Raw genomic sequence first — 27,917 nt, forward strand, 5'->3', positions numbered from 1 at the left:
AAAATTAGTGATTTTTTTATATTTAATCTAAATTCTTGTAAATTGAGACTTTTAAAATGACAGTCAAGGAAAGCAATCTTGAGAAATTTTAATACACTGGCACCAAAAATGATAGAATTGCAGGCTGTTCAAAAAACCGTAACCTTTTGCTTGGCTCTAAAACAAAAATGTCTCAAAATTTTTTTATTTGGTACAAATTTTTGTAAATTGTAGGTCTTAGTGGATCAGTCATGAGCTCATTAGCAATAATCTTGACCAATTTTATTACTGTAGCACTACAAATGACGGAATTACAAGGTGTTACATAAATTTTACATTTTTTTTCTACTCAAAATGGAAAATAAAAAACAAAATCTTAAACTTTTGAAAATTGAGAAGATTAAATGGACAGGTAAAGGGAGCATTCTTGTAAAATTTCCATACACTAACACTAAAATTGACGGAAGTACAGGGTGTTTAAAAAAAGGAAAAGCTTTCCTTTGGTTGTCTAAAAAAATCTGTTGAAATTCTCTTTTTCTGGACAATTTGGTAAAAATAATCTGTTCTAGTAAAGCGATTATGAAGAGCGAATTAGTCTAATTTAATTGCTCTGGTACCACAAATTATAGAATTTCAGAGTGTTCCGTAAATTTAAAATTTTCTATTTTTATCAAAACAAAAATTTGTATTTTTTTAAATTTAGTCTAAATTCTTGTAAATTTAGACTTGTAAAAAGACAGTTAAGGAGAACAATTTTAAGAGATTTACACTGACACTAAAAATTATGAAATTACATGGCGTTCAAAAAAAACTTTTGCCTGTCTCTAAAAACAATGTTTCAAAATTCTTTCATTTGAGACAAATTTTTGTAAATTGTGGGTCTTTGAGGAACTGTCATGACTAGTAATCGTGACAAATTTAATAACTGTGGCTCCATAAATGGGAATTACTGGCAATCTTGAGAAATTTCATTGCTCTGGCATAAAAAATTACGGAATTACAGGGTGTCTAAAAAAAGAAAATCTTTTCCTTGGATTCTAAAACGGAAATTTCTAGAAATTTACTACTTTGGGTCACAATTTTCCAAAATAGTTTGTCTTAGTAAAGCAATTAGGAGGAGTAACGTAGATAAATTTTGTTGCTCGCGTTTCATAAATGATGGAATTACAGGTTGTAACATAATTTTAAAATTTTTTATTTTCCTCAAAATGGAAATTATGTATTAAATTTTTTCTGTATATTTAATTTAAATTTTTAAATCAGGAAATTTGAAAGGACTGTTAAGAAATGCAACGTTGAGAAATTTTATTGCACTTACACAAAAAATGACAAAATTACAGGGTGTTCAAAAAAGTATATATTTTATTGGCTCTCAAATTCAAAATCTTAAAAATTATTTTATTTGTAATAAGTATCTGAAAATTGTGGGTTGTAGTAGGACAGTCATGAGGAGTGAGCTCTACAAATTTGGTTTCAGTGACACCAAAAATGACGAAATCACAGAATTTTTTAATACTTTTTTTTAATTTCTATTTTTTTTCAAAATGAAAATTTATAAAGAAATATTCTCTTTAGCTTAAATTTTTGTAAACTGGGGCCCTTTAAAAGGCAGTCAAAAGAAGCATATTTAAGAAATCTCATTAAACTGACACGAAAATCCACGAAATTACAGAGTGTTCAAAAATAGCTTAACTTGAATTTTGTCCTTTACAAGCATCTTTCTAAAAAAAATTTTTTTAGGGAAATTGTTTTAAATTGTAGTAAAACGGTCATGTAATGAAGAGTTATCTTGATAGATTTCATTATTGTACCACTATGGACCAAATTACAGGGTTTTACTTTTTTTGCTCTGCAAAATTAAAAGTAATTAAACAAATTTTTTCTTTAGTTTGTTTCTATAAAATTGGGACTTTCAAAGCGTTAAAATTGTAGAACTCCAGTAGTCTTAAAATATTCAAATTGTTTTTATTTGTACAACATAAGGTCAAAAATGGCTACAGTTGGCAGAACCCGCGATTTGGAATTTCAGTGGCTTCAATGTGATCATTACAATCTCAAACAAAATGCCTTTCCAGTGTGCACATTCCTCATTTCTAGCATCTACTGCATCAAATGCATTCTTTCGCCTCCGCGAGCTGTACATTATGTCCATCCAAGCTGACCGTAACACGTAACTCTACTCTGTTAATTTCTACAGGCAACAAAACTGTATTAATTATTTACGATTGAATTTGAAATTTATAACATACATGTTGACATTAATTCCATTTCGAAACGTTACTTTTAGCTGCGGGGTGCTATTTCTAGTTCGATGTATAGATAATGGACAAGACTGGTCGGCTGCCGTTTTCAATCAGTGCTTTTATGAAGATGTATTTGATGACTAATAATTTCAAATTATGCTTCATTAAGTCTCGATGAGAGTAATTTATTGGCTGTCGTGTGAGACTTATCAATAAGTTGCTAAATTATATTAAATTTATATGAGAACGAGGACGAGATGATTCAATTCCTCTTGTTTTGAACGGCGCCGTCCTCCAATTTTAATTGAATTTACCTGGAAAAAGTTCCTTCCTCATGCGACATATAAATTACGCACTCGTCCTGAAAAACCTATCTGTACGTTGTAAATCGAATCAATTATCTTCAGGCTGACTATAATTAATTACTTAATTATTAGAGCCTGTCCACCGGCGCGATTTATGTGATAATTATTTTAATTATGTCGAAAAGGCCGCGTTTGGCGCACTCGTCATTAATATTAATGTGGCGTTTTTTCGCTAGACGCTAATATAGATGTTGAACAAGGCGGAAAACGTTTCCCCTGCTTAGCTTGTCTCATCTCGATCGCGGTTATCAACATCTGCATTACAGATTTCTGTAATGGCTGTGCGGCTTTAGTTCAATTATTAATAGTTGGTCCATTAGTGCCTTTTCGATTCATAGGATTATAATAATTTTAATTTATTAACAACAAGCTCACTAAGCGTTCTGTCGCAAATACAACTTTGCATTGGAGCTCTCGATGGAAAATTTATCATTAATGCATTAGTGAGGTCGCACCGGTTGAACCTGCAGCTTAATTTTCGTTTTCACAACACTATTTTCTGTTGGATTTCATAAATCTTAAGGCGGTTTGACACGATAACATTTTTTTTGCAAATTGAAGTTTAAGATTTGTTACAAAATTAATGCACACAAATTTTTTCTGTTCGCTAACCTCTAAAATTAGAGCCTTGTGGGTTTATTTTCTTCACTTGGCGCATTGCTACTGCGCAGAATTGTGAAATTATTGGTGAGTTTTTAAACACGTTTTTGCAAAATTTTTGTTTGAAAATAAGTTTAAAAAATCGTGTCGAACCGCCTTTACAGAAATTTAGAACGAGAAAGAAGCATTTTTGAACTTTCTTATATCTTTCATAATTTTGACGTTACAACAATGAAATTTGTATTTTTTTTTACAACTGAAACGATGTCTGACTGTGCGAAAGTATGAAATTCTAGAACTGGAAAGAGAATTTTTAAGGATTTTTGCTCTTAGGAGGAACCAAAATTTTCAATATTTTTGTTGCATCCCAAAATTTGCGTAATTTTGACGTTACAACTGTGGAAGTTGGACGCTTTACTACAATTAAAACGATGTATGACTGTAACAAATTATTATTTTCTGAATTTATAATGAGAATTTTTGGGGAATTTTCTTGGAGCGACCAAAAGTTTCGAATATGTTATAGTAGATCCCGTAACTTGCTACTATGAAAATTGGATGCTTTACTGCAATTATCATGTTTATTGACTGTGCTAAATCACAATATTCTAGAACTAGGGAGGACATTTTTAAGGATTATTATACTTAGAACGACAAACAATTTCCAAAATTTTCTATTTGATCTCACAACTTCCGTAATTTTGACGATACGACTATCCAATTTAGACCTTTTTCGACAATTAGGACGTTTTGTGCCTGTGCGGAATTTTGACATTTAATAACTAGAAGTAGAATTTTTAGGGATTATTATATTTCAAACGACAAAAAAATTCTAAATATTTATTTGATCTCATAACTCCCGTATTTGTAACGTTACAACAATGAAATTTGCACACTTTACTAAAATTAAAACCTTTTATGACAATGTCCAATTAAGATATTTTAGAACTAGAAATAGAATTTTTGGGAATTTTTGTTTTTGGAACGACCAAAAATTTCCTAATATTTTCTACAAGGTGCTTATAAATGTTTCTAGCATCAAGGGTGGCTATGAAATGCCAAAGAAATTTGCCGCTCATTATAAATGTGAGTTTAGATTTTTTTAACTGACATTTGTAGTTAACCTCAATCATAAAGCAAGGTAAGTTTTGAGAGAAAACTGTTCTAATTGCGGTTTGAAACCTGAAAATCAAAAATTTGGACACAAAACTGTAACTGAAACGTCGTTGACGTATGTAACACTATAAATAATTGTCAAGATTGTTATATTCACTATAAACACAAAGCGGGAAAGTAGTACACGATAGAAATTCCAGAGCCACCCTTGATGCTAGAAACATTTATAAACACCTTGTATTAGATCTCACGACTCCTGCAATTTTGACGTTACAACGATTAAATTTAGTCGTTTTATGTCAATTAAGGCGTTTTATGACTGTGCGGAATTTCGACATTTAGGAACTAGAAGTCGAATTTTTACGGTTTATTATACTTCAAGCAACCAAAAATTTCTAAATATTTATTATTTGATCTCATAACTCCCGTATTTGTAACGTTACAACAATGAAATTTTCACACTTTACTAAAATGAAAACCTTTTATGACAATGCTCAATTACGTTATTTTAGAACTAGAAAAAGAATTTTTAGGATTTTTTGTTTTTGGAACGACCAAAAATTTTTTCATATTTTCTATTAGATCTCATGACTACCGCAATTTTGACGTTACAACGATTAAATTTAGTCGTTTTATGTTAATTAAGGCGTTTTATGACGGTGCAGAATTTCGACATTTAGGAACTAGAAGTCGAATTTTTACGGTTTATTGTACTTCAACCGACCAAAAGTTTCCAAATATTTATTATTTGATCTCATAACTCCCGTATTTGTAACGTTACAACAATGAAATTTTCACACTTTACTAAAATTAAAACCTTTTATGACAATGCCCAATTACGTTATTTTAGAACTAGAAAAAGAATTTTTAGGATTTTTTGTTTTTGGCACGACCAAAAATGTTTTCCTATTTTCTATTAGATCTCATGACTACCGCAATTTTGACGTTACAACGATTAAATTTAGTCGTTTTATGTCAATTAAGGCGTTTTATGACTGTGCGGAATTTCGACATTTAGGAACTAGAAGTCGAATTTTTACGGTTTATTATACTTCAACCAACCAAAAATTTCCAAATATTTATTATTTGATCTCATAACTCCCGTATTTGTAACGTTACAACAATGAAATTTTCACACTTTACTAAAATTAAAACCTTTTATGACAATGCCCAATTACGTTATTTTAAAGCTAAAAATAGAATTTTTAGGAATTTTCGTTTTTGGAATCACTAAAAATTTATGTCAATTAAGGCGTTTTATGACTGTGCAGAATTTTGACACTCAGAAACTAGAAGTAGAATTTTTAGGGTTTATTGTACTTCAAACGACCAAAAATTTCCAAATATTTTTTATTTGATCTCATCACTCCATTACTTTGGACGTTACATGAATAAAATTTGCACGCTTTACTGAATTTAAGACGTCTTATGACTGTGCTCAATTACGATATTCTAGAGCTAGAATAGTTATTTGTGTACCAAGGCCAAAAAGTGTTTCTTTTTTTAATCGCCGAGGCCAGAAAGAAGGCGAGGGCAAAATGTCACTTTTTGGCCGTGATACACACAAGATTTTTTAGGCGACATCATTAAATTTGTAAGTTAATTCATTCTTATTTATTATTTATCGATCTAATTATTTATAACAGCTGAATAATTGTAAATATTTATGAATCGTTCAGAAAAGTTAAAAAATTTTTATTTACATTTGCAGTTTCGGCATGTGTAGCTTTACAATTTGTATGAATTAGGTTTGATGTGCTTTTTGATGTTGTTGCAGCAGCATTGCTAGACATGTTTGTTTTCATAATTTAACACGTTTTTATTGCACTTTACAGCAGTTTTTCGATTTGATTTTACCCAAATAATTAAGAAATTAAGAGTAATATCGGTATCTTGATGTGATATGCAAAACTATGGATAGATGACGCCACCATAGATCGGCCAAAAATGTTTGCGGCCAGAATAGACCGAATTATTTTAGGCCGCTTTTGAGACCTAAAATTTCTATTTTCAGTTTAAGTCGCCTAAAAAGAGATATTTTAGGGATTTTTGTTTCTAGAACGACTAAAAATTTCCTAATGTTTTCTATTAGATCTCATAGCTTTCACAGTTTTAAGGTTTCAACGATGAGATTTGGTCGTTTTACGTCAATTTGAACGATCAAAATTTTTTAAAAATTTTCTTTTTGACTTAGAACTATACTTTTGAAGTTGCAACAATGAAATTAGCACACTTTACTTAAATTAAGACGTTTTATGACTGTGCTTAATTACGATATTTGAGAACTAGAAAGAAACTTTTTAGAACGACGAAAATTTTTCAAATATTTTCTTTTAATTCTCACTACTCCTGCAATTTTGACGTTACAACAATGAAATTTGGACATTTTACGACAATTAAGACGTTTTAGAACTGTGCGGAATTCCGATATTTTAGTACTAGAAAGACAATTTTAGAAGATTTTTTTTTCTTAGGACGAATCAAAATTTTTCAGTTTGTCTTTTAAGTACCATAACTCTAGTAATTTTTACTTTTGAACTATGAAATTTGAAGATCTTATTACATTTATAACTTTTACGAACTGTGCAAAATTACAAAAAAGTTCAACGAGGCAGTCAAATTTTTGGATGTTTTTTTCAGGGCGAACATAAAAATTTTATTTTTTTATATCAAATCTTATAACTATCGTAATTTTGATGCTAGGAAAATAAAATTTAAAAGTGTGCCAAATTACAATGGTCGACAACCAGAAAGTAATTTTGTTTTGACAATGAACCAAAAATTTGGAATATTTTTTGTTACTTTCGATAACTATAATTTTGACATTAAAGCAATGAAATCTGGAGGCAATAATTGATTAGAAACGTTAACAAAAATTTAGAACCAGAAAGAGAAATTTTCGATTTTTTTGGGGGCGAACCTAAAGTATTCATTGTTTTGTATTAGATCTCATAACTAGCGTAATTGTGAAGATGCGGCAATGAAATTTGGACACCTTATTGCCAATAAGGCGTTTTATAACTGTGCCAATTTACAATGTTTTAGAACCAGAACTAGAATTTCTACGGATTTTTGATTTAATGAGGATAAAACGAGAAAAACCGAAATTTCGTGGCTGTAACAAAAATGCAGTCTCAAAACTGTTTTCCTCGAAACAAAGCGCCAGCAAATCACACTCTGTTCGGTTCGTATTTTAATTTCGCCGCCATAAAATTTACAACTTCTTTTCTGTCAGCCTTCGCTCACCACGGAACAGCTCCATCGACCCGGAAGCGAAGAATTTTAATCAGGCAGCGTCCGTAGAAACCTATTAGCCGACTCTAAAAGATTTGTTGCTTTTGAACCAGATGCAAGCTTAGTTGCGCGCCCAGAGGAAATAACCAAAGAACAAATCGGCTTACGCCTACCAGAAATTTTCTTATTATTTCCCATGAGTCTTGTTACGACATCCGCTGCTACTTACCATACGGTCCACAAGCAACGCCAGCGCGCTAATATTTAATGTTTAATATTTAAACAAAAATCCGCTATTCTCGATTGCTTTAATAGAAAGTAAACAAAGACCGCTGACACACGTCTTTGCAGATGCTTGATTTATGGCTCGGCGAAAGTTGGAAAGAAAGAGAAACAATCTGATGAAGGTGCATTCACATCGGGTTATGTAATAACGCATAACCTTGCCACATTAATCATATTGTAAGTGGTCGTCGAGGACTTGGCGACTTGATTTTACATAAAGCAACTCGGGTGTAAATGATACAAATGCTGCGAAATTATGGGCTATGGCGGACACGCCTTCGGAATGTTGATTATTTTATTTCAATGATCAAAAGGAGGAAGCAGGCAAACACAATATCTCATAAATTTTCAGAGGGACGTGTAATATTGTTTGGGAGTTATTACTGCATTTATACCTCGCTGAGCAATAAGGTTTTAATGAAATGAAGATTGACGGTCACTCTCATTGTGACAATGTAAACACCGAGTGGGAGGAGAACACTTCAGAAATAATTCAAGCACTAAAACGTTACAATTTTGTTCGCAACACTGCACTTCCAGTACTTGAGTTGTTTGCTAATTTATTTCGGTTTAAACAACTTTTATGTTAAAATTTTCTTTCCTTTTTTTTTTGTTTATCCAACTATTGTCTTTATTTTTCTCTTTCTATTATTTTTTGTAACATCAAAAAAAAACCTTCTTAGGTTTTCAGCATGGCATCGTTGAATTTTTTCGGTACATCGATTTTTGCTTCTTTGTTGGTTAATTTTCGTTACTTCTCTTTTATTTAGCTTTTTTTTTTAATTTAATTTGATTTTGATTTTGATTTTGATTTGATTTTGATTTTTTAATTTAATTTGATTTAATTTGAAGCTTTCTTGTTCTTAATTTCTGCCATTTTACACAATTAGTATACATGTGTAAATCTAATAAAAAATATTTAGAAAATTATTATAGTTCTTGAATGTCGAAATTTACTAGTCCTAAAAACTTCTCAATTGTAGTGAAACGTCTAAATTTAATTTTTGTAACATGAGAATTGCCGGAGATATGAGACCTAATAAAAACATTTTTTTCTAGTCCTAGATTATAATAATTGGACACAGTCATAAATCGTGTAAATTGTAGTAAAGCTTCCAAATTTGATTGTTGTTAAGTCTAAACTACCGAAGTTATGAGATCGAATCGAAAATGTTTGGAAAATTTGGTCGATCTAAAAATGACAATTTTTAGGAATTCTATGTCTAGTTCTAGAATGTCGTAATTTGGCACATTTATAGAAAGTCTTTATTCTAGTAGACCGTTCTAATTTCATTGTTGTAACGTCAAATATCCGACCAAATTGAAAATATTTTGAAATTTTTGGTCGATCTATTGAACGATAAGCTCTAAAAAATTTCTTTCTAGATCTAGAACAGCGAATTTTGGGACAGTTATAAAACGTTTTAATTGTAGTAAAGCGTTCAAATTTCATTGTTGCAACGTCAAAATTACGAGAGTTACGAGTTCTAACAGAAGTTTTGGTGGTTTTAACTACGATAATCTCTAAAAAAAAATTTCGACTTTTAGAATAAAGTAATTCGGCAAAATTATAGAACTTTTTTATTCTAGCAAAGCGTCTAAATTTCCTTGGTGTAACATTAAAATTATGGGAGATATCAGTCAAAATTGAAAAAATTTGAAAATTTTTGGTTGTTTTACGAACGATACGCCCTAAAAATTCTTTTTCTAGATCTAGAACATCAAATTTTGGCACAATCATAAAACGTTTGAATTGTGGTAAAGCGTCTAAAATGCATTATTGCAACGCCAAAATTTCGAGAATGATAAGATCTAATAGAGAATATTTAGAAGTTTTGTTAGTTCTAAGAACGATAATCCTTAAAAATTCTATTTCTACTTGTAGAATATAGTTATTTGGCGAAATTTTAGAACCTTTTTATTGTAGCGAAGGGTGCAAATTTTATTGATATAACATCAAATTTGCGGGAGATATCAGTCCAAATTGAAAATATTTGGAAATTTTTGGTTGTTCTATGAACGATACGCCCCAAAAATTATTTTTTTTGGATCTAGAACATCGAATTTTAGTACATTTGTAAAACGTTTTAATTGTAGTAAAGCGTTCAAATTTCATTGTTACAACCTCAAAATTACGAGAGTTATGAGATCTAATAGAAAATATTTGGTTGTTCTAGGAACAATGATTTCTAAAAATTTGCTTTTTGTTTCTAAAATATTTTAATTTAGCACAGTCATAAAACATCTTAAGTGTGGTACATCGTCGTAATTACATTGTTATAACGTCAAAATTACGGGAGTTAAGAGATCTGATCGAAAATTTTTCTAAAAACTTGGTCGTTACTAAAAATAATAATACCTAAAAATTTTCTTTTGTGTTTTAGAATAGCGTAATTTGGTGGTTATAAAACGTTTTAATTATAGTAAAGCGTCTAAATTTCATCATCGCAAAGTTAAAACTGCGGGAGTTATGAGATCTAATAGAAAATGTTTGGAAAATTTGATTGATCTAAAAATGACAATTTTTAGGAATTCTATGTCTAGTTCTAGAATGTCGTAATTTGGCACAATTAGAAAAAGTCTTTATTCTAGTAGACCGTTCTAATTTCATTGTTGTAACGTCAAAATTACGGGAGATATCCGACCAAATTGAAAATATTTCGAAATTTTTGGTCGATCTATTGAACGATAAGTTCTAAAAAAATTTTTTCTAGATCTAGAACAGCGAATTTTGGGACAGTTATAAAACGTTTTAATTGTAGTAAAGCGTTCAAATTTCATTGTTGCAACGTCAATATTACGAGAGTTATGAGTTCTAACAGAAAATCATTGGAAGTTTTGGTGGTTTTAACTACGATAATCTCTAAAAAAAATTTTCGACTTTTAGAATTGATTGTTTTATGAACGATACGCCCCAAAAAAAATTTCTTTTTGGATCTAGAACATCGATTTTAGTATATTTATAAAACGTTTTAATTGTAGTAAAGCGTTCAAATTTCATTGTTACAACGTCAAAATTACGAGAGTTATGAGATCTAATAGAAAATATTTGCAAATTTTTGGTTGATCTAGGAACAATGATTTCTAAAAATTTGCTTTTTGTTTCTAAAATATTTTAATTTTGCACAGTCATAAAACATCTTAAGTGTGGTACATTGTCGTAATTACATTGTTATAACATCAAAATTACGGGAGTTAAGAGATCTGATCCAAAATTTTTGGAAAAATTTGGTCGTTACCAAAAACAATAATACCTAAAAATTTTCTTTCGTGTTTTAGAATAGCGTAATTTGGTGGTCATAAAACGTTTTAATTTTAGTAAAGCGTCTAAATTTTATCATTGCAAAGTTAAAACTGCGGGAGTTATGTGATCTAATAGAAAATAATTGGCCAAATTTTTTCGTTCTGTCTACTTTAAAATTCCCTTTTTTTTGTCCTAGAATATCTTAATTGGGCACAGTTATAAAGGGTCCTTATATCGTAAAGCATCCTAATTTCATTGTTTACAACGTCAAAACTACACAAGATATGAAATCTATTTGAAATTACAAAAATTATATTTTTCTAGTTCTTAAATATAGTATTTAGTACATAAATTGTCTCAATTTTAAACATGAGTTTAATTTTTATTATTGTAACATCTAAATTGCGGGGATTATGAATTCACTAGAAAATGTTTGTAAATTTTTGGTCGTACGATACTCTCTAAAATTTTTTTTTTATCCTAAAATATTATAATTGGGCATAGTCAAAAAACATCGTAATTGTATTGAAGCGTCCAAATTTTATTGTAATAACTTTAAAATTACGAGAGTTATAAAATCTTTGTTTTAATCATTCTAAGTACGAAAATTAAAAAAAAAAAATTTGTAGTTCTCGATCTAACTGAAAATACTAGAAATATTTGATTCGTCTTAAAAACGAAAATACCTAAAAATTTCGTTTCTAGTTCTAGAAAAGTGGAATTTGCCAGAGTTATAAATCGTTTTTATGGTATTACAGCTTTTGAATTTTATTATTATGCCGTCAAAATTAATATAGGAGATCAACCACAAAAGGAAATTGTTGTTTCCCCTAAGACTAAACTTCAGAATTTCGTGAATTTTCCTAGAGACTCTAAAACTTGCAAATGTACTAGAAAGCCAAGTATCGTAGAAAATAATGCTTTCTAGAGTCATCCATTTCAAGGTTTTCCAAAGAAATTGACTGTTTGGAAATTCTTAAGCGAGTAAAAGTCGCAACACGAACTCTGCAGAGCAAAAAGGCTCCAAGGCTCCAAGGCTTTAACACCATCTTGAAATTCACCAAACAGTTCAATTGACAAATACTCTCTGAATTCGTTGATAAAATATCGCCATCACAGTTATTTGAAACTTTCGACTCTTTTGAAACCTTTGAACGTCTCTAGAATTTGCAATAAACTCACGAGTCGTTAGTCTCAGAAAATTCTAAAGTTTTTAATAGAGTCTGGACACAAAAGCAGCATCTAAAGGAAAACAAACAAATTTAAACTGGCGAGGGAGCCACTTGAAATCCCTGTCGATATAAAAATTTCGTACAGTGTCGGCATTTCCGTTCCTTTGTGGTTACCTATTTCAAATTACAGTTGCATAGAATCTAATAATCGTAAAAGTTTTTTTCTCAAATTGTCAGCGACGAAATGCCGCAATAATTTATACCTTCCTGAAATTCAAGTCTATCAAAGCAATTGTTCTCGATTGATTTTTCTTTTGTAATCTGCCTTCTGAAGTCGTCACAATCGATTCGCAGGAAATTACACACTCTCTCTAAAGGACCGTTTCAAAATATAATAGTTATTGTTAGTCTAGTCATCAGAGGTCTCCACCTCATCATTACCGTTTTTTCGCTCTTGAGTGCAGGTGTTAATCAAAGCCGAATCATCAACAGGAAATTAATGATGTTGGGACTTGTCAAAGGATGATGTAGGAGGTCGCATTTGCATGAGTAGACATAAATAGACCAGTTAAATATTTATAAACGTGCCAAAACTCATCCAACTTTTGATGAATTTCATCTTTGATCTCACCTAATCGAGACTGCTTTGTTTCTTTTGCAGCACACTCTCACTGGACATTCTGGCAAAGTGATGGCGGCCAAGTTTCTTGGCGAAGCGTCCAAAGTCGTCACCGGTAGTCACGATCGTACCCTTAAGATATGGGATCTTAGAAGCAGAGCCTGTAAGTATAAACTTGTTCGTGTTTAAGTTGAAATGGTCGCGTGTGTTATCGGACACGGTTATCAACAACCGAGGACTAATTATTTTTTTTGGTTGCTGCTGGAAGACGCACTTGAGAAAAGAGAGGCTTGGAAGCGGACGAACGCTTAGCGCAATTTATCTAAGTACTTTATATACAGGGTCGTTCAGAAAATTTCGATTTTTGTGGATATATTTTTTGTCTATATTTGTTTGATGACTTTACAATTCTCAACTTCTTTAACTTTTTCTTTGATTCAGGAGGCTTTGGCCCGGAAAACAATTGTAATCAAAAAAGTAATACTAAAATTTTTGACGAATTTTGAAATTAAATTTTTTGAAATTTTTTAATTTAGTGGCAGAGGTGCTAGATATGGTTAACTCTTTGTGTTAGAAGTTGTACTTTAAGCAAATTCCAGTGTGTTTTAATTTTTGAAAAATTTAGAAATGTTCCACAAGCTCTCATATTTACTGAATTTGTAAGATTCGAAAACTTTTAAAATGAGAATTGGACTTCGTAACGAACATTAAATAAGAATTGGCCAGTGAAATTTTGGGAAATTAGCCAAAAAAATTTCTTTTTGAATTTGTTTTTGAAAATTCTAAAATTTTGACAATTTCTTTTAACCTGCAATTTGGTATGATGAAGTATTTGAAAAAAAAGTCTATTAAATTTCATTACTTCGACATTAAAAATCTCTGATTTATAAAATTTACAAGAAGATTTTTGATTTTGAATTCGTCCCTCTAATACATTTTTCTAAAATTTTTACGTTTTGTTCTATAATTCTGAAATTTAGAAGAGTTAATTAATAAAGACTTCCCAGGCAAGAAATCCCGTAAATTTCACCGCTTGGGTGTTTAAACTCCTAAATTTGGACAAATTAATAATTCAAATTAGGAATTTCTAAAATTTTGGCACTTTTTTTAATTAATTAATTCTGTAATTGAGTATGACAGGCGCATTTGAACTGAGAATTCTATCAAATTCCATTACTTAAACTTTAAAATATCTCTGACTTATAGAATTTACAAGAAAATTTTTGATTTTTAATTCGTTCTTTTTTGAAAATTTTGAAAATTCTTACTTTCTATTCTACAATTCTGAAATTTAGTATACTTAATAAAGGTTTTTTAGGCCAAAAATCCACTAAATTCTACTGCTTTGGCGTCTCTAAACTGCATTGTTCCAATTACATAACGTATTAAAAATGTTGGACTTAGCCTTTCCAATAAAAATTTCTGAAATTCTTATGTTTTAAAATTCCAAACTTTTGTACATTTAATAAGCGCATTGAAAGTAACAAATCCTCCAAATTTCATTACGTGGGCGTTAAAATTATCGGATTTACAGAATTTACTTAAATTTTTTGGATCTTGAATTCGTTCTTTGAATTCAAAATTCCAAAATTCGAACTTTTTGCTCTAAAATTGTAGAATTTGGGACTTTTTAGAGAAGCTTCTTAAGTAATATATTTACCAATTTTTACAATTTGGGTGTTAAAACTATCAACTTTATATCATTTAATAGAAATTTTTGGTTTTTGAGTTTGCCCACCAAAAAATTTTTTTTTCTTCTTACTTTTTGTTCTAAGATTTTGTAATTCAGTATACATAATGAAGCAATCTAAACTGACCAGTTTACTAAATTGCAGTTATTTAGCTTTAAAACAGTTGGACTTTGAAAATCTAATCGAAAATTTTGGAATTAGAGATTGTCCTCCAAACGAAAATTTTGAAAAATCCTATTTTTTGTTCTAAAATTCTGTAATTTATTGCACTCAATAATAATTTTTAATGGTCTGAAATACTATTATTTATTTAGTGCAATAAATTACAGTTTACTAAATTTTATTCCGTTATCGCTAAAACTGGTGGTCTTACAAAAGAACTCAAAAAAATTTGCATTTTTGATTTATTCTTCTAACAAAATTTTTTAAAATGTTTACTTTTTGTTCTAAATTTTTGTAGTTTTGTATCTAAGGGCATCAGTTAACCGAATTTTGTGATATTTACTATAAAAATATTTAACTGCCACAAATTAATAAAAAAAATTGGATTTTGAGATTGTCTCTGGAAAGAAAAATTCTAACTTTTTTATTTTTTGTTGTAAAATTCTGCCATTTAATTACAGATATTGTTTCTTCAAATTTTATTGCATTTTTTTTAAATGGGGGGCTTACAAAACATAAAAAAATTGTATTTTTGATTTATGTTCCAAATAAAAATTTCTAAAATTTATAATCTTTAATAGTAAAGTTCTTAATTTTTGTACACTAAATAGAGACTCGTAAGACATTGCTCCCTTCAATTTTGTGACTTTAAATTAAAAAATGTCTGACTTATTGAACTGAAAAATTTTAAAATTTGAATTTTTTGTTCTAAAATCCGGTAATTTAGTACCTAAATAATTAAATCTGTAACAATAAGTCCACCAAATTTTATTGTGTCATTTTTTAAATTACAGAAAATTTTGGATTCTGAAACTTTTTTGGAATTGTCAAAATGTAATTTTAGAACAACAATTTAAATTCGATTTTTTCGTCCAAATTCCTCGGAAGAGCTAAGTTGCAACAAATTTTCAAGAGGAAAAGAAGTAAAAAAACTGAAACAAAAAAAGACATGAACAAAAATTTAGAATGACAATGAACGCAACTAAAATAAACGAATAAAATTCCCTGCTTATTGTTTCCTCCAAAAGGAACAAATTAGGCTCTGAATTGATTAATACCGGCCCTTCAATTTCACTTAGTCCTCAGTCTCTTCAGCATAAGGAAATTATCCGTAACTTCGCCCCACACCATATTTCTCCAATTTCGTTTTCTTTGTAATCAGAATGACGTTCCTACAAATTCCAAATCGGTATATTCTCACTAAAAATTTGCATTCCATCAGCGTCATCTCTCGATTGATTCGTACATCTTCCTCGTAAACACCGTATTGTGTATTTTAGCCTATATACGGAGCTCGAATTTTAATAAAGATCCTGCTATTGTCGACAGTGAAATTCGAAAAAGGCGCAAATTGATATAATTCTCGGGAACGTGTGCGAAGAATTTCAACGACTCGTATTTATGGATGTAATTATAATTAACACTAATCAAACGAAATTTGTTCTCCTGATTCTAAATCAGGTCAGGTATTTGTCAAATAGGTTTTTGTTAAGTTCACCTCACTTATTTTGTTTTGTTTTACTTCTGCATAATTAGGAATTATTGAAATTTTTGCGTTTTTAGAAAATCAATAATTTAAAGCTGTTACTTTCAGTCATAAAATTTGATTATTTGGTGTACTGAAAAAGCTTCTAGGGAAGAACAAGTTTGCCAAATTTTATTGTTTTATCTTTAAAATTGACCAACTTACAGTGCGTAATCGAAAATTTTGAAACTATTGCTCATCCTAAAAAAATTTAAATTCTAAAATAGTTAAATTTTGTGCTAAAACTTTGTAATTCAGTGCACTTAATACGTATCCAAGAAAGAACAAATGTACTAAATTTTACTGTTTAGTCGTTAAAAGTACCTGACTGACGACGTAAAATCGAAAATTTTGACATTTTCGCTCATCCTAGAAAAAGGAAAAGTCTCAAATTTTGTGTTAAAATTTTGTAATTTGGTACACTAAATACCGATTTTGGAAGGACCATGTCTATCAAATTTTTTTGTCCTATTCTTAAAATTGCCCGACTGACGTCGTATAATCAAAAATTTTGAAATTTTTGCTCATCCTAGAAAAAGTAATAGTCCTAAATTGTTACATTTTGTACTAAAATTTTAGTTTGGTTCACAAATAGCGATGTTGGAAGGACCCATTCTACCAAATTTTACTTTTTTATCCTTAAAATTGTTAAAATTGTTCGAAATTTTGAAATTTGTGCTTATCCTAAAAAAATAAAAATTCGAAAATAGTCAAAGTTTCGGCTAAAATTTTGTATGCTAAATACGTAGCTAGGAAGAAACAAGTCTACAAAATGTCATGGTTTTAACTTTAAAATTTACCGACTTTCGGTGCATAATCGAAAATTTTGAAACTATTGCTCATCCTTAAAAAATTAAAATTCTAAAATAGTTAAATTTTGTACTAAAACTTTGAGTGCACTTAATACGTATCCAGAGAAAAACAAATGCACCAAATTTTACTGTTTAATCGTTAAAATTGCCTGACTGATGACGTATAATCGAAAATTTTGGCATTTTCGCTCATCGTAGAAAAAGGAAAAGTCTAAAATTTTGTGTTAAAATTTTGTAATTTGGTACACTAAATACCGATCTTGGACGGACCATCTCTATCAATTTTTTTTGTTTTATTCTTAAAATTGCCCGACTGACGTCGTATAATCGAAAATTTTGAAATTTTTGCTTATCCTAGAAAAAGTAATAGTCCTAAATTGTTTCATTTTGTACTAAAATTTTGTAATTTGGTACACTAAATAGCGATGTTGGAAGGACCCATTCTACCAAATTTTACTTTTTTATCCTTAAAATTGTTAAAATTGTTCGAATTTTTGAAATTTGTGCTCATCCTAAAAAAATAAAAATTCGAAAATAGTCAAATTTTCGGCTAAAATTTTGTATGCTAAATACGTAGCTAGGAAGGAACAAGTCTACCAAATGTCATGGTTTTAACTTTAAAATTTTCGACTTTCGGTGCAGAATCGAAAATTTTGAAACTATTGCTCATCCTTAGAAAATTAAAATTCTAAAATAGTTAAATTTTGTGCTAAAACTTTGTAATTGAGTGCACTTAATACGTATCCAGAAAAAAACAAATGCACCAAATTTTACTGTTTAATCGTTAGAATTGCCTAACTGACGACGTATAATCGAAAATTTTGACATTTTCGCTCATCCTAGAAAAAGGAAAAGTCTAAAATTTTGTGTTAAAATTTTGTAATTTGGTACACTAAATACCGATCTTGGACGGACCATCTCTATCAATTTTTTTTGTTTTATTCTTAAAATTGCCCGACTGACGTCGTATAATCGAAAATTTTGAAATTTTTGCTTATCCTAGAAAAAGTAATAGTCCTAAATTGTTACATTTTGTACTAAAATTTTGTAATTTGGTACACTAAATAGCGATGTTGGAAGGACCCATTCTACCAAATTTTGCTTTTTTATCCTTAAAATTGTTAAAATTGTTCGAAATTTTGAAATTTGTGCTTATCCTAAAAAAATAAAAATTCGAAAATAGTCAAAGTTTTGGCTAAAATTTTGTATGCTAAATACGTAGCTAGGAAGAAACAAGTCTACAAAATGTCATGGTTTTAACTTTAAAATTTACCGACTTTCGGTGCATAATCGAAAATTTTGAAACTATTGCTCATCCTTAAAAAATTAAAATTCTAAAATAGTTAAATTTTGTACTAAAACTTTGAGTGCACTTAATACGTATCCAGAAAAAAACAAATGCACCAAATTTTACTGTTTAATCGTTAAAATTGCCTGACTGATGACGTATAATCGAAAATTTTGGCATTTTCGCTCATCGTAGAAAAAGGAAAAGTCTAAAATTTTGTGTTAAAATTTTGTAATTTGGTACACTAAATACCGATCTAGGAAGGACCATTTCCATCAATTGTTTTTGTTTTATTCTTAAAATTGCCCGACTGACGTCGTCTAATCGAAAATTTTGAAATTTTTGCTCATCCTAGAAGAAGTAATATTCTTAAATTGTTACATTTTGTACTAAAATTTTGTAATTTGGTACACTAAATAGCGATGTTGGAAGGACCCATTCTACCAAATTTTACTTTTTTATCCTTAAAATTGTTAAAATTGTTCGAATTTTTTAAATTTGTGCTCATCCTAAAAAAATAAAAATTCGAAAATAGTCAAATTTTCGGCTAAAATTTTGTATGCTAAATACGTAGCTAGGAAGGAACAACTCTACCAAATGTCATGGTTTTAACTTTAAAATTTACCGACTTTCGGTGCATAATCGAATATTTTAAAATTTTTACTGATTCTAAACAAAATCCAAGAGTTACATTTTGCGTTCAAATTTTTAAATTGAGTACACTTTATACGAAACCAGGAAAGAACAAGTTTACCAAATTTCACTGTTTTATCGTTAAAATTGCCCGACTGACGGCATATATTCGAAATTTTTTAAAATTATTAGAGAAATCCGCTTATTTTGATGCTAAACGACGATTTCTCGCTGATTCTCGCCCTTCTCTGGCTTGGTTTCGCAAAGAAGAGCTCGAAATATACAAACCACCACTTTTTATCAAAATTCAACGTCTGAATCGCGAGAAAACAGCTGAAATCTTCACGAAATCATCAAAATTTTTATGGAAATCCGCTTGTTTTGATGCTAAACGACGATTTCTCGCTAACGTTTTGTAATTTGGTGCACTAAATACGTAGCTAGGAAGAAAGATTCTACCAAATTTCACTATTTGATCGTTAAAAATGCTCGACTTAAGCCGTGTAATCGGAAATTTTTAAAATTTTCGCTTATCTTAGAAATTCAAAGTTCCAAAAGAATTACATTTTATGCTAAAATTTTGGAATTTGATACACTAAGTAAGGATCTAGAGAGAACCAATTCTATTAAATTTCATTGTTTTATTGTCAAAATTGCTCCACTTACGACGAAAATTTTGATTTTTTCGCACAAGATGTAATTATTCCCATATTTTCATTTTTTGTCCTAAAATTTTGTAGTTTGGTATACAAAAAACTTACCTATGAAGAACCAAGTTTACGAATTTTTGCTGTTTTATGAATAAAATTGTCTGAATTACGGCGTATAATTGAAAATTTTGAAATTTTTACTCATTCTAGAAGATCAAAATTTGACTTTGTTCTTCAAATTTTTTCAAATAATATTTGAGAAAAACCAATGCAAATTTCGGCAAACGAACAATGATGAAAATTTTAATTCACTAAAAGAACATTTTTTGGGACATGAGATCAGTTTTTCAAAAATGTCAAGGAAAGTCCTACTTTCAGCTAAGTGTTCGATAAGTCGTTGGAAAACTTATTCAATCGCTTTTCCAAAAAACTGTCGAGCATTTTCATAACTTTGCAAGTTTTCATGAAAAACTAAAGAAAATAAATTTTTGTCCAATAGAACTTCGAAGGACATTTTTAAAAAAATATTTCTGAATCAGGACCTGATGGATCAAAGCGGACTTCAGATCCGGAATCAGGCGGCCATTCCACTTAAGAAACGACTTTCCAGCACAAATTTCGAGTAATTATTGCGCTATGAAATTCACACTATGATACCACCCAATATGGTTTTCACACTCAGAGGTCACTTCACCTCCAAAGTTAAAACGAATGTTATTCAAGCGAGGAATGCAAGCGTAATTTCAAATAACCAACACATTAAATTGGTGACACAAATGTACACATTTATTTGATTCTAACAATTTAGTATATAACCTTTTACGGTCGGTATGTTCAGAGGTAATTTAGCAAATTCAATTTAACAATTTTACGTTTAGGGATGTAAGCGACGCATTTAGGCGTAAATTTAGTGTCGGAATTTCATTTTTCGGGGACCTAAGTGTAATTTGATGTCACAAACAGTTAACTTACCGGTTATTAATTAATGTACGTCACGAATCGAACTCAGTGAAAAGGTTTAACCTTCGCATAACTTAAAAATGGCCCGTAATTATTAACACCGCTAAGATGGAGATGTTAACTTTTTCTCCGGTTCTTCGGAACGAAAAAAACTGACAAAGCGCAAACAATGTTACCAACTAACAAGCGACTACTTACATAAATTATACGGTTGGTAATTAGATGTATATTCAATATTTTCTACGATTCCGTTATAATTGTATACAGTTCCATATTTGACTCGTTTCTGCGAAATCATTGGGTCAATCATTGAACTACCAGAAGTAAGATGTTACGCGAAGAAGCTTCGTTGGTGATGGTAATTTTTTGGAATTTTTTAAATCTGTTTAGATTATCTCAGAAGTAACTACAAAGTTGGCTACAATACGTTCGGTACTGTGAAGTGAAAGTACAATGGGCTATAAACCATATTAATGGGCAATAATGAGACGTTTTATTTGTTCAATTATGAGAAACGTTTGAATGATTTTTATGACGTCTGCAGCAGCTTAATCATCGCATTACTTCACCTGTTCCAAGTAACACTTAGAAGTTTTTCTCTTTGAGAAAAAAAGTTATTTTACTTTGTTTTTGTTAGTTGTACGGTTTGTCTTCGACATTGCCAACAGTTCTTTGAGAAAATGCTGCGTGTGTTTCGAGTTTTATTTATAGAATAAAAAAAATACAAATTATTTTTACCCGGCGCATCCACCATTTTTATATACTCAAAATATACATCTGTGTAGCAAATAAAATAGTTCACGTAGTGGTAACAGTATAAAATATGTCAGAGATTTAAGGAAATGTGTATAAAATTTAAAAAAATTGCGTCTTGAAGCACTAAAAATTAAAATTTTGAAATTTTTTTTTCAAGTTTGCATTTTTACTTTTGTCCAGACTAAGACGCACATTTTGGGTGAGATCTGGTGGATTTATTACTTTAAATGGGGACTAAATTTCGGAACAACGTGTAAGAATTTACTAGAAAATTTTGGATTTTCTAAAATTTTTAATCTTTGTTCTAAAAGTCTGTAATTTGGTACATTTTATAGTCGTATCTAAGGACATCTAAGGAAATAAAGTTTTATGAATTTAGCTTCTAAAATGTTGAATTTGTAGTTTATAATCGAAAATTTTGGATTTTCAGTTTGCCGTCTAATTAAAAAATTCTAAAATTTGTATTACTTGTGTTGTTTTGTACACTGTCACTACAATCTCATTTAAAATAATAAGTCCCCCAAATTTTATTGTGTTATCGTTAAAAGCAAAAGGCAATATTTCAGAATGTAATCTAAAATTTTTAATTTTGGATTTGATTTTGATATAAAAAAATTTATTTTTTCAAAATTCTGTAACTTAGTGAACTTAATAGTCGTATAAACTGTTATCACTCTATTAAAATTTGTGACAAGAACTTCAAAAATATCAGACTTACAAAGAATAAATTTGTTACGTTAAATAAATAAACTTACGTTCAAATAAATTTGTTACTTAAAGAACATTTTGCGCAAAGGCATGGTGCAAAAAAAATTGGAAAAATCTTGTCAGAAATGCCCGAAAACTGTTAACAAAATTTTTGAATTAACAATCTCGATCAGTTCATCGTTCACGCGAAACCATAGTTACATTACTCGTTCATGAGCCGATCTGACTAACGCCAACAATACAACAACAACGTTACTATGGCTTGAATACTGGAAATTTAAATTATAGGGAGGGACAGTTCTGCAATGTTGTCATTTTCCTAATTTTCTTTTGCTTCTCCTGCGAAAACAGAGAGTCAGGAATTTTTTTAACATTTTTTTTGGTACTTTGGGGGACCACCAAATTACCCCCTTTCAAGGTGGTGCTCCACTTTCCGGACACCCTGTATATGAAATGAAAAATTCTAACTTTGTTCTTAAATCCTGAGATTGATTACACTCAATAATCGCACTAAAAACAATTAGTTCACTAAATTTTATTCGGTTATTATAAAATCTGGCGGAAGGACAAAATTTTCTAGAAAATTTTGGATTTTAAATTTATGCTTTCAATGAAAATTTTAAAAATTTATATTTTTTGTTTTAAAATTTTATAGCACACTTATTAGTCGGATCGAAGGCCATCACCGTACCAAATTTGATGACATTACCTTTAAAAATGTCGAACTTACAAAATATAAATAAAAAAAATTGAATTTTTAGTTCGTCTCTGGAATAAAACATTCTAATATTCGTTCTCTTTGTTCTAAAAGTTTGTAATTTAGTACAATCGATAATCGTACCAAAAATAATTAGTTCATCAATTTTCTTTGCGTTGTGGTTAAAATTGGCGTAATTAGATTTTTTTTTAAATTGGACTTTTGGATTTATCCTTCAAATAAAAATTTTCAAAATTCTTACGCCTTGTTCTAAAATTTTGTATTTTAGTACGCATATTAGTCGTATTCAAGGTTATCAAAAATTTTGGAAGTTTGCGTTTGTCTCTTAAAAGAAACATTTCCAAAAAATTTCTGATTTGTTTTAAAACTCTGTAATTCAGTGCATTAAATACACGCATTTAAAGTAATAAGTCCACAAAATTTCATTGCTTTACCTATAAAAATGTTAAAATGACATAATTTACTAAAAAAAAATTAATTTTAGGTTAGTCCTTAAATTAAAATTTTTTATAATTTTTATTCCACGTTCTACTTTATAAAGTGCACTGAATAGACCACGTCAAAGTTATAAGTGTACCAAAGTCCATACATAACTCTAGTCTAAAAATTGATGGACTTGCTGAACTTAATCGAAAATTTTGGATTTTCAGTTTGCCGTCTAATAAAAAATTCTAAAATTTTTATTACTTGTGTTGTTTTGTACATTTCAAAAACTCTCATTTAAACTCTCATTTAAAATAATAAGTCCAACAAATTTTATTGTGTTATCGTTAAAAGCAAAAGGCAATATTTCAGAATGTAATTGAAAATTTTTAATTTTGGATTTGATTTCGATATAAAACAAATTATTTTTTTTAAATTTAGTAACTTAGTGAACTTAACAGTCGTATAAACTGTTATCGCTCTATCAAAATTTGTGACAACAACTTCAAAAATATCAGAGTACAAATAAAAATTTTGAATTTTGAGTTTATCTATGAAATAAAAAATTCTAACTTTGTTCTTAAATCCTGAGATTGATTACACTCAATAATCGCACTAAAAACAATTAGTTCACTAAATTTTATTCGGTTATCATAAAATCTGGCGGAAGGTCAAAATTTACTAGAAAATTTTGGATTTTGAATTTTTCCTTTTAATAAAAATTTTAAAAATTCTTATTTTTTGTTTTAAATTTCTATAGCACACTTAAATAGTGTATCTAAGGCAATCAGCTAACCAAATTTGATGACACTACCTTTAAAAATGACGGACTTACAAAATATAAAAAAAATTGAGTTCGTCTCAGAAATAAAAATTCTAAAATTCTTTTTCTTTGTACTGAAAGTTTGTAATTAGTACAATCAATAATCGTACAAAAAATAATTAGTTCATCAATTTTCTTTGCGTTGTGGTTAAAATTGGCGTTATTTGAATTTTTTTAAAAATTGTAATTTTGGATTTATGCTTGAAATAAAAATTTCCAAAATTCTTTCGACTTGTTTTAAAATTTTGTAATTTAGTACGCATATTCGTCGTATTCAAGCTTATTAATTCACCAAATTTTATGACTTTAACTTGAAAATTGACCGATCTACGGAATTTCTTCAAAAATTTTGGAATTTTGCGTCTGTCTCCCAAAAGAAACATTTCCAAAATTTTTCCGTTTGGTTGTAAAACTGTGTAATTCAGTAGATAAAATACACGCATCTCAAGTAATAAATTCACAAAATTTCATTGCTTTATCTGTAAAAATGTTAGAATGACATAATTTACTAAATTTTTTTGAATTTTGGATTAGTCCCTGAAATAAAAATTTCTAAATTTTTTATTCCACGTTCTACTTTATTTAGTGCACTGAAGAGATCACGTCAAAGTAAAAAGTGTACCAATGTTCATTACTCTAGCCTAAAAATTGATGGACTTAAACGAATTTTTGGGATTTTTGCGTCTGACCTCCAAATGAAACATTCCAAAATTTTAACGTTTTGTTCCAAAATTTTCTTATTTAATACATTTAATAAACACATGCAAACCGATCAGTCCACCAAATTTTATAACTTTTACTGTAAAAATGTTGGACTTACATAATTTACTAAAAATTTTGAATTTTAAATTCGTTTTTTAAATATAAATTTTTAAAATTTTTATTCCATATTCTACAATTCTGTAATTTTGTGCATGGAATGGACCACTTGAAAGTATTAACGGTACCAAATTGTATTCTTCTCGTTTTAAAATAGACCGACTTACAAAATTTAATCCAAAATTTTGTTTTTTAAGTTCGTTCTATAAATGAAAAATTACAAAAAAAATTATTTTGTATTAAAATTTTGAATTTTAGGACTTTCAAAAAAGGCATCTAATGTAATAAGTCCACTAAATTTTATTATCATTGCTTTAACAGTAAAAATCTTGGACTTGTATAATTTACTAAAAATTTTGAACTTTAAATTCGTTCTTTAAAAATAAATTTTTAAAATTTTTATTCCATATTCTATGATTATGTAATTTTGTGCATAGAATAGACCACTTGAAAGTATTAATGGTACCAATTTTTATTCCTCTAGTTTTAAAATGGACCGACTTACAAAATTTAATTAAAAATTTTGTTTAACTTTAAGTCCGTCCTCCTAATGAAAAGTTACATTTTTTTTTTATTTTGTCCGAAAACTCTGTAATTTAGTACATTTAATAAAGGCATCTAATGTAATAAAACCACTAAATTTTATTATCATTACTTTAACAGTAAAAATCTTGGACTAATTTACTAAAAATTTTGGATTTGGGAGGCCTGTGAAAAAAAAATTTAAAAATTCTTACTGGATGTTCTAAAGTTCTGCTACTTAATACATTCAAAAAGTTCATCCATGGCAGTAAGTCTGCCAAATTTCATAGTCTCGCAGAGAAAATTGTTTAATATACAGCATTAAATAGAACGTTTTCGACTTGAGTCTTGAAATTAAAAATTCTAAAATATTTGCTTATTGTTCCAAAACTGTCTAACTTAGTATAATTTTTAAATGTTTGAAAGGTAATAAGTCCAGCAAATTTGATTTACTTAGCGTTAAAATTCGATCTTAAATTTTGAATTCACTTTCTATTACAAAATTTTGTTATTTTTTAGCAAACTTAAATTTTAGGAATCATGAGGAAAAATCGTTCATTAATATTGTTGCCTGAAGAATCGGTTAGCCGGAATAATTTCTGCTCTCAACCATAAATTTCCCGTGCCCAAATTTTCCATCAGGAGGAACAGGACATCTCCCGCTTCCCGCTCGACAAAAACGCGATAATTTGAATGTTCCGTGTTCTCTCAAGACTTAAACAATACACATCCATTAAACCGAAATAATAATAGTGGCGTAAATCGTGAAACGTCCCTTACAAAACTTTCCTTTCAAAACACAACTCTCAAATGCAGCGTACATCCGAACTTCCGCTAGCCATAAAATAAATTGAAAACTGCTACACTGAATAACGCAAACCATTAATTCAATTCCCACTTCGAAATTTAACATACAAAAGTATGCAGAATACAGATAAGTGTTGAAAAATGTCAGTTCATAATTTAATTTCGCATCAATTTGGGGGGAGTTAGTGACGCGCCGTTGACAAGAAAATTTCGAAGACTTCGCTCGCTTTTTTTTCCGACCCCTCGTTTCAACGTTTAATCTGCTCAAATGGAGGAAGAGGAGTGTCCATAAATTGTTAACGACTTTTTTACTATTTTTCGTCGATATTAAAATCGGCGGTTGGCGTCTGTTTCGGTGCCGTTAATGAGGCGTAAAACTGCAATAACCGGGAACAATCCTGCTGAGTATTCAGGTATCCGCAGGAAATGGCTGCGAGCGTTAACACGAGTACAAGACGTCCTCAAACACGTTCAATTTCATCTAATTACATTTTATGTTTGAAAAATTTCAATTTTAAAATAAAATAAAAGTTAATTTACTCTCCTTTCTCTCAACATCGAGTTTCCATTTTTATTAAAATGTTATGTTTTTTAAGGCAGGTTATATTTAATTGAAATTCAGTATTTAATTATTAAAACTTTTCAGAATGAAAACAAACAGTTTTGAAATACAAACATTTTAGTTTAAAATAGCGGAAGTTCCAGTCCACATGTAAATTTTGTATCATTTTTACTCGCTTAATTTCGCTGCGAATTTCATTTTAAATATTGATCCTTTTCAATTCAAGCCTTTGGAAATTTAACGTGCTAAATTTAGAGGTATTCCAGCACATTGGACAAAATATACAATTTAGAATTATCTGAATTTATAATAATTGATCACCAAATTTTTCGAATGCTCCAAATTTTTGCCGATTTTCTAGTTTGGAAGGCAAAACCAAAATTTTTATTTTATTCGGTCTGATATATTTAATATAGTTTGGTGCTCTGATGACCTCAGATCCGACTATTAAGTGCACTAAATTAGAGAATTGCAAACATGAAATTGAAATTTTCGAAATTTGTTTCAAAAACAAATCCAAAACCAAAATTTTTTATTTAAGTTCTGTAATGTTCTGTAACTCTATCATTTCTAAAGTTAGAGTAATGAAACTAGGTTCACTTATTACTTTCAAGTGGTCAATTTACTGCACTAAATTACAGACTTTTAGAACATGTACTAAAAATTTTAGAATTTTTTATTTTACATTAGTATCAAAAATCCAAACTTTTTTAGTAAATTATGTAAAGCCAACATTTCGACAGTTAAAGTAATGAAATTTATTAGACTTATTATTTTAGATGCTTTTATTGAATGTACTTAAACACATCAATAAATATAGAACAAAACAGAAGAATTTTAGAATTTTTTATTTGGGGAATGGGCGCAAATGTGAAAAAGTTTAAATTAACTCAATAAACTCCGTCGTTTTTCAAGGTGGAGTAATGAAAATTGGTGCACTTATTACTTTCAAGGAGTCTATTTAATGTACTGAATTACAAAACTTTAGAACTTGGAATAGGACTTTTAGAATTTTTTATTTTAAGAACGAATCCAAAACCCAAAAACTTTTAGTAATGCATGTAAGTTCAATATTTTTTCAGTTACAGTAATGAAATTTGGTGGACTTATTACTTTAGATGGGATTATTGAATGTGTGAATTTACAGAATTTTAGAACAAAACTAAAAAAAAATGGAGTTTTTTATTTAGAGGCTAGGCGC

At 29.4% G+C, this 27,917-nt stretch overlaps 1 protein-coding gene across 3 annotated transcripts in view; it reads left to right on the forward strand.

The window, feature by feature from the left end:
• Positions 1-27,917, forward strand: part of Atg16 (Autophagy-related 16) — a 510,049-nt gene that overhangs the window by 453,635 nt on the left and 28,497 nt on the right. For all 3 annotated transcript variants that reach the window (XM_088034516.1, XM_088034515.1, XM_088034517.1), the window contains exon 9: positions 12,900-13,020. In XM_088034516.1, coding sequence (XP_087890642.1) covers positions 12,900-13,020 — 121 coding nt within the window. The remainder of the gene's footprint in view (positions 1-12,899; positions 13,021-27,917) is intronic.

The sequence above is a fragment of the Gnatocerus cornutus genome, chromosome 4 (genome assembly GCF_029298725.1).
Source record: "Gnatocerus cornutus isolate USDA-ARS CGAHR chromosome 4, icGnaCorn1.1, whole genome shotgun sequence".
Classification (NCBI taxonomy): domain Eukaryota; kingdom Metazoa; phylum Arthropoda; class Insecta; order Coleoptera; family Tenebrionidae; genus Gnatocerus; species Gnatocerus cornutus.